We start from the raw sequence: 12,704 nt of genomic DNA, 5'->3' as shown, positions 1-12,704 counted from the left end.
GAAAAAGAAGATAATAAAGCTACTCCTGATCCACCTATTTGGCCTGAGGTATTGAAAAACACACTTCCTTCCCGAAAGAATACTTCAATTGTGAAATTTCTTCTTTTAAACTAAAAAGAAAGAAAAAGTGAAACTGCAGTGTGTTGTTTTGATATAGAGAAGCTCAATTTTATTGTTTTATGTTTTTGCAGATAATGAGGTTTTTTACCAACCCTCGCAAACCTATGATTCTTGCTCTTGCTCGGCCAGATCCCAAGAAGAATATTTTGACACTTGTGAAGGCCTTCGGTGAATGCCATTCATTTGAATCTTCCGCATGATTCACGTGATCTTCGATTCCTTCATTTTGATCAGAATGTGTTATTGTTTCCTTGCTGTCTTGAATTTTTAAATAAACAACTTCTTCAGTTGTTTTTCGAGGTACAACAGTTTTTTTATTGAAATTAATGACAACATTATGCTGCAAATTCTCTTGACAATGATATTCCATGCCTCGACTCTCACTCGATAAAGTATCTGTGATTGGACTCCTCTCAGGATGATTCTCTACGAGAAGCTGAGTGCACTTCTTATTTTCTTCAAATGTGAAATTGCCAGGGGATACAACTGATGTTTGATATCCATTAGTCTCTAAATTTGCACCATTCTCATAGTTAGTATCTTAGTGCATTACACGTGTGCATATTGACCATGCTCCTTCCAGGATACACATGGAATTACAATTACATCTCATACATACAAGTCCTTAAAGTTGGCAATCGCACTTACACCAAGAATATGGACATCCAGTATATGGCATGAGAGGCATACCTTGGTTCAATTTGAAATAAATTATTTGCCATGGTTTTCTTTTGTCTAATACTAATAATGAGAAATACTAACTGTCAATAAATAAAATGCATGCCTACTAGGGATACAATATAAGTGGTACAAATCATTACTATAGTTCTAAGTTAGTAAACAAGGTTAAGAAAAAGGTGATCATTGAGAATACAGTGTTTCAGAAACTTAAACATTATTGACGATAATGAGTTCTGCCATTTAACAGGTATTCTCTCTCTTATCAGAAGCGATCTCCATGTGCAACCTTTGAGAAATCATTTTTTTTTAAGTATCTTGATGCATGAACTTTGTACTGCTGAACTAAGCTTCTTGACGCACAAACAAAAGCTAGCATTTCGGATCAACACCTATAATGCTTGTATAATGCATGTACAGTAAGCCATTTTCCCTCTCCACAGAAAGTTTATTATAGAAAAGCACAGAAACTTACACCGGACATGTCAAATAAATGCAGGCATTTCTACAGCACGGCCTGCCATCCTCACCAGACGAACTGCTCGAACTACTGAACAAGGTAAATTGCTACATATTTGGCACAGATGATTGCAATGTCCTGCTTTTTAGCCTTATAGTTAGAGCATAAAAACGATATAGTTTAATTAATAGCATAATGCAAGCATTTTATGTTATCATATTATTAGCGTGGGTGTGGCCATATGCATGCACACAAATCTGTGTAGGTATGTATGCATACATGCAATCTATTAAGATGTCATGTTAGTGTGTCCCGTGCTTCTTGGGCGAAATTCTTTAAGGCCTGAAGTTTGTTTACCTTTAGAAATCCACTAGAACTGAATATAATTGTAGTTTTATAAATGCAAGCTGTAGATTTATTATGTACAAGTCACCATTGCCGTAACATCATCCTCATAACATGCCTGACAATATTCAAGCGTCTATAATCCTACATGTCTTTACTTGCAAATTATTGCTTCAGTAAATAAAAAAATAAATTTTGATGTCTACGATGTTCTAAATTTGTACGTGAATGGCCATGAAGTAACCTAGACAACTATCAGATTAAGTAGAGCCCTTGAATTATCCTTCTAATACTCTTAAACTTTGTCAAGATATTTACTGATCTTAATAAATTCCTGAGACAGTTTAAGCAGCCAAGATACACCTCTGACTCTGACCAATTTAAAAGAATATTGAAGATACAGATACTCATCCTAAGGTTTGAAGTTATAGTTTGCATCTGTGGATAATTACTAAAGATCAGATCCTACTTGCTGGCTTCTGAAGTGCTTAAAATTATCATAACTCAACCCCATTACGCTTTAAGGTGTTCTTTTGCTTGACTGCATTCTCAATACGTAAATTGTGATATAGGCAGCAATCAACGTAGGATGGATAGTCCGTAATGCTTTGGCTATTGAGCATTTCATCATGAGGCATTCTTCTGATACCACAAATGTAAGTGAACCACGTGAGCACCGAGTATTTTGGTTAAACACGATGTTCTTTCTCCCCTATTGTCATTCTCTGATTGCTGATTACTGACTGTGCTACAAGGGAACAATTGAAGAGAAAGAAAGACTTTTGCGGCGTGTCTACGGCCTTGAATACCCTGAACCAAACGTGACATTTGCACTTTGCCGAGGCACCTGGTCTTCACCCGCGGTAGAAATGAAAGTTTCGTAATATATTCAAATGTTGAGTAATGTTTACACAAGTTTTTTTCTTGAAATTAATTACAACACTATGCTGCAAATTCTCTTGACAAGGATATTCCAGGCCTCGACTCTCACTCGATGCAGTATCTATGATTAGACTCCTCTCAAGATGATTCTCTACGAGAAGCTGAGTGCACTTCTTATTTTCTTCAAATGTGAAATTGCCAGGGGATGCAACTAATGTTTGATATCCATTAGTCTCTAAATTTGCATTAACAGATGATTTAGAATATATACTTTTTGATATATAGAAATGAAAGTTTCATAATATATTCAAGATAAAGCTTTGAGTCGTAGCATGCACCTGTATCATATATTCTGCGAATAATGTATTTAATAAATAATTTTAAAATTGGTGAGTGAAAAATTATTTGACTTTCAAATATTTAAACTCTTGTAGTTTTTCAATATGCATCACGTGCAGAAGTGACTTGCCATCGATGAAACCCCTGATGCCTGTAAGGACTCAGGTAACTTATGTTGTCATAAACTTCTTTTAACATAACAAGTCACGGAAAGAGAAGAGGGGAAAAAATTATATTACTAATGGTTCATTTATTTATCTTTTCATTTCTTTGTTCCAGTTTGTTGAAATTATTATTAATTGAGTTTTTGCTAACTCAATTCTCTTGTATCTTGCAGCATTGGACAAAATTCATCTTATTCATTCTATGTCTATAAAGGATCAGAAGATTCTGATAAACTGTGGCAGAGGCCAATTCGAATCTTCAACACCTAGCATGTATGTTGATTTCACTATGCTCTAGAGATCAATACTAGAACCATTCATTTTAGTTAATTCAAGCTGTTGCTTCTCTTGTAGGTTTTTCCTCAATGTATCTTCATTTAAAATGAGGTGCTCCTGGCCGGACAAGAGGACTAATTATCTCTGCAATCAACTCATCGACAAATAATATTAATGGGTTCAAACAACTTTAACAATCCATACATCAGGCAATTGGAGAAAGATGTCTGCACTATCACTGACATGTTATTGATTTTGTACTACGACATAAGAGATGAAACAGAGTAGTGTTTGAACACCAAGAGAGCTAGCATGTTAAGTTGTAGTTGAGACATGGTTATGGTTCATTCGTTGCTATTAGATAAATCATTATGTTCTGTGATCTAAGTGAAATGAGATTGCAAAAAATTGTTTCATGGGTGGTGATGCCTACATTTATAGTATCATTGCTTTTAGCCTGTGATAAGTCAGCTTTAGTGGATCTATGCGACATCTGAATTTCATTATAAAAAGAAACTTATTGGAGCGCAATATGAGAGAACTCTACATGAAATATAAATTAAAGCTGATCCATATCTGTAAAGATAAACCTAATTCTTTTTAGTTATAGTACCATGGTTTTCCTCCTTTGGTTTCATTTGCAATTGATTTTATCAATGATAGAACTGCTGTTATCAAACAATTAATAAATAAATATAATTTTACTATTCAATCCTTTTGAATTTTTAAATTCTATCCATATGTTTGATACATGATTTAAAATTAAACAAATCTTAATGAAATGAATCAATAATAAAATAATAAATTAAAAATTTACCACGTGCATTGCACGTGCAATCATACTAGTTATAATAAAAGATGGGTAGAGGTAGCTCCCATCTTGAGGGCATTTTAGGAACTTCTCATGTTATTTAACAGAATATTGATGGAAAATTATTTAACAGAATCATGGTGATTTTATGAAAACAAAAAAAATTTGCAATGATTTGGAAAAACACTATATTTTAAAACGATTTCATATTTAAAAAAAAATCCCTTATTCATAATTTTCATAAGGATATTAGAAGATAAATATATAAAGACAAGTGTCTTTAGACATGATACTTGCTGATAACTTGTATAATTGTCTTTAGACATGAGAGTTTTAACGAAAAGAACTTTGTGATAGTCTTCTCCATAGCTGCGTCCTCCCAGAAAAATATACATACATTTAAAATAGAAGTTAAAAAAATAGCCACAAATACCTTTTACCAAAAAAATAACATGTATCCCACTATAAATTTTGAAGTTGTTGATTGTATCAATGCTTTTTCTCGTTATTAAAATTGACAATTTACATGCACCAAGTCTTCTCTACAGCTTCTTCCGAATTAAGTTTTTTGAGGTACGAGCGATCACCTCTTAGAGATCTCCAGAATGAAGATCCTTCGCAACAGCGGTTTCAACTCTCGGTAACGGCTCCTTCGCAACACTAAAACTCCGAAGTTGTGGTAACAGTTGAATGCTCCGCTGGTTGGTGGCCCTTCTCATGGATTGAAAAAAAAACCCTGAGATATTTTACGCATCAGTACTTTTTAAAATCCTCGAGGTGTGACTAGTGGAATTTGGAACCTCATTGCTCTGACACCATCTTAAAGATCTCTTCCACTGCACCCAAATCCAACGAATAGCACCAGAGTTTCTTGAGCTCTTATCCATTGCAAACTCTATAATCTTGGCGCTGCTGATCTCCTCTCTCCTCTTCCCCATCGTCACAAAACAACTGTATATCACACACATATCTGAGCCACTTCATCTCTCCAATCAGATCAACCATAGGAACACAGGGATTTGATGAGATTCAACGATCAATGTGATTACCTACTTCCTCAGAGTATAACCAGGCCGCTGTTACAGCAGTCCAAAGCTCAACTCCCTCTATTCACCCGCCGCTGCCACACACAAAAAGAAAGCATTCAGTAGGGGTGCAATTTTGCAGGGGTTCAATTCTGGGTCAACGTGTTATGTACTGCGTATATCAGGCTTCACAAACAACACTTATCCATTGCAAACTCCAGTCTCTTGCTGATCTTCACTCTCCTCTTCACCATCATCACAAAACAACTCTATATCAGGCTCATACCCAGTCCACTTCATCTCTCCAATCAAATAGTCCAACATCTCATATATCTCCCTACATTTTCGGTGAGCCTTATCTCCCACAAGAAAAGTATGCATATCACTCATTACCTCTATCCAACTACACCCAGGCTCTTTTTTCATCCTACTCTCTTTCATTATCCTCCTCAACTTTGAAACATCCCCCCATCTCCCTACCTCTGCATATATATTCGAAAGATGAATATACGATGAAGAATCCTGAGGATCCAAGCGAAGTATGTTGGCAACCGCTACTTCAGCCATCTCGACATTTCCATGGATCTTGCAAACGTTGAGGAGTGTTCTCCATATCACATCATCAGGCTCAAAGGGCATGCTATTGATAAGCTCCAATGCTTCGTGGATGCCCTTCGCGCGCCCGATGATATCCACCATGCAGGAATAATGCTCAATCTGAGGCTCTAATGTGTAGTACTTGGTCATCAGATCAAAGTAATGTATGCCTTCATCAACCAAACCTACATGTGCACATGCACGCAGCACTGATATAAATGTAGCCTGGTTTGGTTTAATGTTTTCTAATTGCATTTGTTCGAACATTTTGATCGCCTCTGATCCGAGTCCATGATGTGCATAACCGCAGATTAAGGCATTCCACGATACAAAATCCCTTTCCAGCATCTTTTCGAAAATCAACAGAGAATCGGGCAAATGCCCACATTTAGCATACATGTCTACAAGAGAGCTTGATATGAATATATCATCCTTTAGTTTTTGCTTGATGATCTGAGCATGCATTTGCTTCCCTAAACCTACCATAGCTAGGTTTGCACATGTGTCGAGAACTGTGGCGTAGGTAAAATTATCAGGCTTCAAGCCCATGTCGATCATCTTGGAGAAGAGATTTTGGGCTACTTCACTTTGTTTCTGCAGGGAGAATCCAGAGATTATGGCATTCCATGATACAAGTGTTTGCTCCTCTATTCTGCTATGGAGTTTCTGTGCTTCTTCCATCATTCCACATTTGCAATACATATCGATAAGAGCACTACCAATGAAAGGATCCAGACCAAGTCCAGATTTGATGATTTTGTCATGGATTTTCTCTCCATAATCCCTTGATTGCAAGCCAGCACAAGCTTTGAGAACACTCCCATAGGTGAAGTCATCAGGGTCCATCCCACATCTCAACATGTGATCGAAATGCAACAAGGTTTCTTCATACTTTTCATTCTGCTCAAAAGCGGCAATAATGGCATTCCAAGAGACTATATCTCTTCGATTCATCTCCTCAAAGACACTATAGGCTTCATCTATAGCTCTACACTTGCCGTACATGTCCAAAATCGCATTCGCAACACAAATATCTGAGGAAAGAGTAGATTTAATAGCCAATGAATGGGCTTGTAAGCCCTGTAGATACCCTTTAGCCTCAGCACAAGCACTGAAGACACCCGATAAGCTTATCCCATCTACACCAACACCAGATCGTTGCATTGCTCGAAACAACTCCATAGCTTCTAACCCTTGTCCATTTCTGACAAATCCCACAATGACAGCGTTCCAAGTCTGCAAGCTACGAGTTGGAAGATACTGAAAGACTTTCATTGCATCATCAAGGCCGCCACTCTTAGCATACATATCCAAAATAGCAGTGCCAACCACAATATCCAAATCATAATTATTCTTGAGAGAATGACAATGATACTGGCCACCGGTTCTTGCACATGACAATCCAGCGCAAGACCTGAAAATACTGGCATAAGAAGATTGACTCACGCCGATTCCTTCCCTCTGCATCTCGTTGAACAGCTGCAATCCCTTACAGAATTGCTCATTCTGAATGCAGCCTCCAATGGCTGCACTCCACGATATCCAATTCCTCTCTGGCATTTCGCAAAAGAAATAAAGAGAAGAGCTCAAATTCTTGCACTTAGCATACATGTCGACAACAGCACTGCCAGCAACAACATCGACATCCAGGCCCATCTTAACGATCACCCCATGAATCTGCATACCCATCTCATTATCTTCTAACAAAGAACACAATTTGAGCAAAATAGCAAACGTAGTTCGATCCGGGTCAACATCACTCAACCGCATTTTCGAAAATAGCTCAATGGGCTCACTCAATTTCCCATTCTGCAAACACCCCGACATCATCGAATTCCACGATACGACATCTCTGCACGGCATCCCATCGAACAAGCCCCTTGAGATTCCGATAAACCCGTTGCTGGCGTAGCCAGAAATCATGGCGTTCCAAGAGACCGAGTCTCGGTGAGGCATTCGATCGAACACCTTGCGTGCGTAATCGAGGTTGGAGCATTTGACGTGCATTTGGATTAGACAGTTGGTGACAAATAAAGTTGGGCTGAACCCTGAGATGATCATTCGGGCATGGGCCATTTGGCCTGTTGATGGGTCTTGGCGCTTGGAACAATGTTGGAAGATGTGGGAGAAAGTTGCTCTCATCGTTGCGAAGAGAGAGGTGAAGAGCTTGAGATGGAGAGGAGGCTGATGGATTGAGATGGGTTCGGCGAGAGGAGGGCGACGGAGTGAGAAGGGAGCCATGGGTTCTCATCGCCGGAGCTCAGAGATGACCGCTGGGATTCATGGGCCGACGAAGACGGCCACTAACTCGTTTATAATTTCGGGCCGTTTTCTGTCTTTCTAATGGGCTGGGCTAAATTACGGCCTGAAAAAAAAAAGACAGTGCCCTCCACGTGCGCGGTCACGTGACCTCCCGCCCCGAAGCCCGATCCCCGGAGAATCATCAAAATCAAATGCACCAAAATCCCAAACAAAATTAAAATAATATTTTCTCTCATTTTCCTCCCTCCCTCTCTCAAAAATCCTCAGAAATCCTCCATTTTAATGGCGAAAGTAGCGGACGTCTTCCATCTTCACCTCGAAGAAGAAGAAGAAGAGGAATTCGAAGAGGAACCATCGCAATTAGACATCGATTTCGATGCCGAAACCCTGGATCCCTCCCCTTTCTTCGCCTCCTTCGTCTTCGAAGAGGAGGAGGAAACCCTAACCCTAGCTCCCCCAATTTTCTCCCCTGAAAGCAATTTGCAAAGATCCGACTTCGACGACCAGATCACCCTCACCCTCGACCTCTTCGATCGCTGCCCCCATCCCGAAGCCCTAGACACCTCCGATTTTGGCGCGTTCGACGCCATGACGTCTGATTACCTAGGGTTAGGGTTAGGGCTGGGGTTTGAAGTCGAAGAGCAAGATCAGGAGGAGGAGGAGGAAGGTCAGTGTATGGATCAAAGGGATGGGCTTCGGGCTGTTGGGTTCTTCTCGGATTCGGAAACCGAAGAGGATCCGAATCCGCATCATCATGATCTTTGTTGGGATTCGCTTCGGTTGGAGGAGGACCAGAGGGATTTCGGCGAGGATTTCGAGTGGGAGGAGATTGATGGCCGGCTCGACCAGAGGGATCTTCTGAGCATGATGGTTGGAGAGAGATCGAGGAGCTCTGAAACCGATGAAGAGGATGAATTGGAGGAGGAACTGGTGGAGAATGTTGATTGGGAAGTTCTTTTACATGTGAGCAATGTGGTTGTGGAGGATGAGGATTATATAAACCCTTCGGAGTATGAGATTTTGTTTGCTGATCATGATAGTGCTATTAGAGGTAGCCCTCCAGCTGCGAAATTGGTGGTTGAGAATCTACCGTATAAAGTCCTGACCCAAGAGGATTTGGCCAAGAATAATGCAACCTGTGCAGTTTGCAAAGATGAGATTTTGTTGGAGGAGAAGGTGAGGCAGTTGCCATGCATGCATCATTATCATGGGGATTGCATCTTGCCCTGGTTGGGGATGAGGAACACTTGTCCAGTTTGTCGATATGAGCTGCCGACTGATGATCCTGAGTACGAGAGGTGGAAGGCTCGGAGGAGGACTAGTCATGATGGAATGGCTAGTAATGATGGCAGGTATGATCTCGAAATGTTTTCTGAGGATTTCGTGTAATAATGTTGTGTTGTTTTAGGTTTAAAGTTTGTGTCTTTGTTCATCTGAATTTAGTGCAGAAGTATAGTAATGGGTGTCAGAACTTTTTTTGTGATAGTATTCTCAATTGGGTTGTTTGGTAATTCAATGTTGAAGGTGTTAAAAATGTATGTACATACCAACCTTTTGGCTTTTTTGCAAATAAAAGTGTTTTTTCTTTTAGCTCATATGATTTTTTTTGTTATTAATATTAATGATCTATTAGTCTGCATTTTGTTGGAACATTAGTCTTATAGTTGAACCTTTTCCCATAGTATTCTCATGTTTGGATCATTTGTGAATTCAAAGTTGTATAGGTGTTAGATACCTATATTTATAACCCTTTGCAAATATATGTGGAACTTAGTCCTCCATATGATCAAACTTTTTATGACATAGTATTGTTTCTGTATTATCTTTATCTTGTGGAAAATTGGTTTAGGAAATTATCAATTTGCTAATTTTGGATTCTCAAATGTGTAGATAGTAGATACAGATCTTTTGCAATTAAAATATGGTCTCAAAATAACTGCATAATAGACTTCTTTATTTGATTGCTTCATACAATACATGCAGACTACTTTATTGCGAGTTCACTGTTATATTGCCATTCTATTATATTGTCCAATGGCATATTTAAAACCTTCAGCCTATGAATAGTTCATCTCTAGCATTGCAATCTTTCTTGTTATCATATTTTCTTTGTGAAATGAATCATATTTGGGTCATTGGGTGTAAGCAAAAAAATATGTGTTTGGTCTTCCTCAGACATTGGTTTTCGTAATTTCCTTTTCCCTCTATGATAGAGATTTTAGTTGTAATATCATTTTAAGGCTAAATCAGAATGAACTGAAATATTCCCTTATCTTATCATTTCTATGGGTGCGGGTATGCTTCATTTCAGATGTAGCCAGGAATCATTATGATTCATGTTACTACTATTATGTGCTATGTTGGTCTAATATGACTACTTGATCATCTCTTTTTTCGAATACACTGAAACCTATAATAGCTCCAATCCTATAGCATCCTTTTACACTATTCACATCAGATTATTTAGCAAACAATTAGAATTAACCTAGTTTATGTTTGTCTAGTGGATGCATATTATGGCTATCACATCCTTTAGCCGATAGAGTTATCTAGATTGACAATATCTCAAAAATTTTCTGTTTTTATTTTATACATAAGCCAGTAAGTATTAATAGAATTGTTTCCATGATTCCATCTATGTTTGACTACCTTTTTCTTCAACATATCCCTCTGTTCAATTATTCAACCAGGAATTCCATCGTGCAGAGTGCCAATTTTTACTTGGAAATGGGGCTCATAACTAAATTGATTTACCTTTAGAGAATGAATTGGTGTAGTTGGCCAACTGTTTGGCAATTTGTAGGATCCTTTCGGTTATATTTGAACCTTCATGAATCGGAATAATTTCCTTTCATCGTTCTGTTATATATTTGTTTCTGTTTCAAGTCCTATTAGAAATGTTATATTTGCGTTTACCTTAGTAGTCTGCTATAAGACGAGCATACCGATTATATATATATGGCAGAAAGCCTGCTAGTTAAAGCTGCCAATAGATCAGTCATCATTGATGCTAATAATACAAAACGAATTACGACTTCTAGCTGATGTGTAGACAGACTTTTATACGCACTGTATTGAAGTAAACATGAAGTTCTTTTGGCTTTGCATGCTTCACATCACAAACTATAAACATGGTATATCTGGTTTTCTTTTTTCTTTATTCACCTATGACTCAATAGATGACAGGCACATTTTTCTACGACCTCAAAAGTTTTATGTTAATGGACTAAGGTTTGTTATGGAAGACAAGTTATGGAGGACAGCTGCACTTGTGCCAGGTATTTCATATCCATCTCTTTGTAACTAAGGTAGTTTAGTTTTTGCAGCATGATTTGGAACTAGAATTGTGAAATCAATTGATTTACCAATTACATAAACACTACACTAGGCCTAATTGTCAGAATAAACTTCACCAGCTTCCATCTATATTGTTGAGTGTCTAGTGCAAAGCTACAAAACTGCTAGCTCAATTTCCCTACATTTCACTTAATTTCACCTTTTTTACATACAAAAAAGACTAGCAGGCACTTTATGTTAATTGACTTAAAACTAGCAGATTTTTTAATTAAATTAGGGGTTACTTTTATGGGTATATTATACACATTTATACAAAAGGTACAGTTATGTCCCATTCTTGTTAAATTTGGCTATTTCCGGTACTATTTTATTTGGTTTTACACTTTTATAAATAGTATGTTTTGCTTCTATGTTGGACAACTTAGGTTGATAGTTTCTGAAACTAAGGAATATTGTGTGCATGTGCATTTGAGAATGCTGTAGTAAATATAGGAGTATTCTGTGGCATTCAATTACCTTGTTAAGGACGACATTGCCAATTTCTATTCTGTGGCATTCAGTTGTTTCGGATTTGGATCCTCTCCAATTAGTTGGGAAGGGTTTAATTATCGAATATTGGAGAAATATCGGACAACAAAAATTCATATCGGGTTGCGAATATCAGAGAAATATTGGGGTATGCAGTAAATATAGGAGTACCATGTATGATGATGTGCATAGATAATATAATGTCCAGGAATGTAATCTAAACAAACTTAATGAAATCTAAGCATACAAAAGCGTAAATAGCATATGTTTAGGATCACTAACCAATTGTAGAAACTTAGGGAAACGAAATGTTTTATACATGTGATTAGGGGTGCCAAACCGTATCCGTATCCGTATCCGAGGAAATATCCGTAACCGTATCCGTTAGGATACGGATATGGTTACTCAAATCTATTACCGATAGGATATGGTTGCGGATATGGTTTTGTAGTGAAATATCCGTATCCGTATCCGAAAAAATCTGAATACATATTGGTAATACTCTTACGATAGTTTCGATTCTTAGATTATAGATTTGTGATTAATTTTGATGATCAAGATGTCTAATCTTAGCTTTTCAATCATAATGAACATATTAACGAACTCTTTTTGTATCACATGACTATATTTTTCTGAATACTATCTAGTTTTCTCATATCCTTTTTGTATCCGCATGCATATCTGTTTATGTATCCGCATCTATATCCGTAACCGTATCCATAACCGTATCTGTATTCGTATCCGAGATGGGTAAGCGGATATGGATATGGTAAGTGCCATATCCGAGCCGTATCCGCTCCGTTAACACCCCTACATGTGATGCATGAGTAGTCTTTTAAGAGTTCGTCGTATTTTCCTGCCGATAGAGATGTCCGTAGTGTTTTTGTCTGATAAAAAACCCCTACGAGGCCGCGGTAGTT

General features: G+C 37.9%; 2 protein-coding genes and 1 long non-coding RNA gene across 5 annotated transcripts; 2 read left to right on the top strand and 1 right to left on the bottom strand.

The window, feature by feature from the left end:
• LOC109832453 lies at positions 3,112 to 3,724 on the top strand. The gene is made up of 2 exons (XR_002244778.1): positions 3,112 to 3,261; positions 3,343 to 3,724. It is a non-coding gene; the product is annotated as an uncharacterized LOC109832453 (long non-coding RNA).
• Positions 4,921 to 8,009, bottom strand: LOC109835727 (pentatricopeptide repeat-containing protein At3g02330). The gene has a single exon (XM_020403737.1). The coding sequence runs from the start codon at positions 7,936 to 7,938 to the stop codon at positions 5,302 to 5,304; it is 2,637 nt and encodes an 878-aa protein (XP_020259326.1). The 5' UTR covers positions 7,939 to 8,009; the 3' UTR covers positions 4,921 to 5,301.
• LOC109835726 (E3 ubiquitin-protein ligase CIP8-like) lies at positions 8,148 to 11,281 on the top strand. Of its 3 annotated transcripts, none has more exons than XM_020403733.1 (2): positions 8,148 to 9,311; positions 11,146 to 11,281. In XM_020403733.1, the coding sequence occupies exons 1-2, from the start codon at positions 8,242 to 8,244 to the stop codon at positions 11,264 to 11,266; spliced, it is 1,191 nt and encodes a 396-aa protein (XP_020259322.1). In that variant the 5' UTR covers positions 8,148 to 8,241; the 3' UTR covers positions 11,267 to 11,281. The 3 variants fall into 3 exon arrangements, with proteins under 3 accessions (XP_020259322.1, XP_020259324.1, XP_020259323.1); XM_020403735.1 differs by having other exon boundaries at positions 8,149 to 9,311; positions 11,139 to 11,237; XM_020403734.1 differs by having other exon boundaries at positions 8,149 to 9,311; positions 11,171 to 11,204.

The sequence above is a fragment of the Asparagus officinalis genome, chromosome 3, assembly GCF_001876935.1.
Source record: "Asparagus officinalis chromosome 3, Aspof.V1, whole genome shotgun sequence".
In the NCBI taxonomy this organism is placed as follows: Eukaryota; Viridiplantae; Streptophyta; class Magnoliopsida; order Asparagales; family Asparagaceae; genus Asparagus; species Asparagus officinalis.
This window is presented reverse-complemented; position numbering and strand designations above follow the sequence as displayed.

What these genes read in the sequence shown, in the direction of transcription:
- LOC109835727 (XM_020403737.1), bottom strand. Translation starts at nt 7,938, where the DNA reads ATGGCTCCCTTCTCACTCCGTCGCCCTCCTCTCGCCGAACCCATCTCA.
- LOC109835726 (XM_020403733.1), top strand. Translation starts at nt 8,242, where the DNA reads ATGGCGAAAGTAGCGGACGTCTTCCATCTTCACCTCGAAGAAGAAGAA. An exon ending in ATGGCTAGTAATGATGGCAG is followed by an intron (nt 9,312 to 11,145) that starts GTATGATCTCGA and finishes AATAGATGACAG; the next exon opens with GCACATTTTTCTACGACCTC.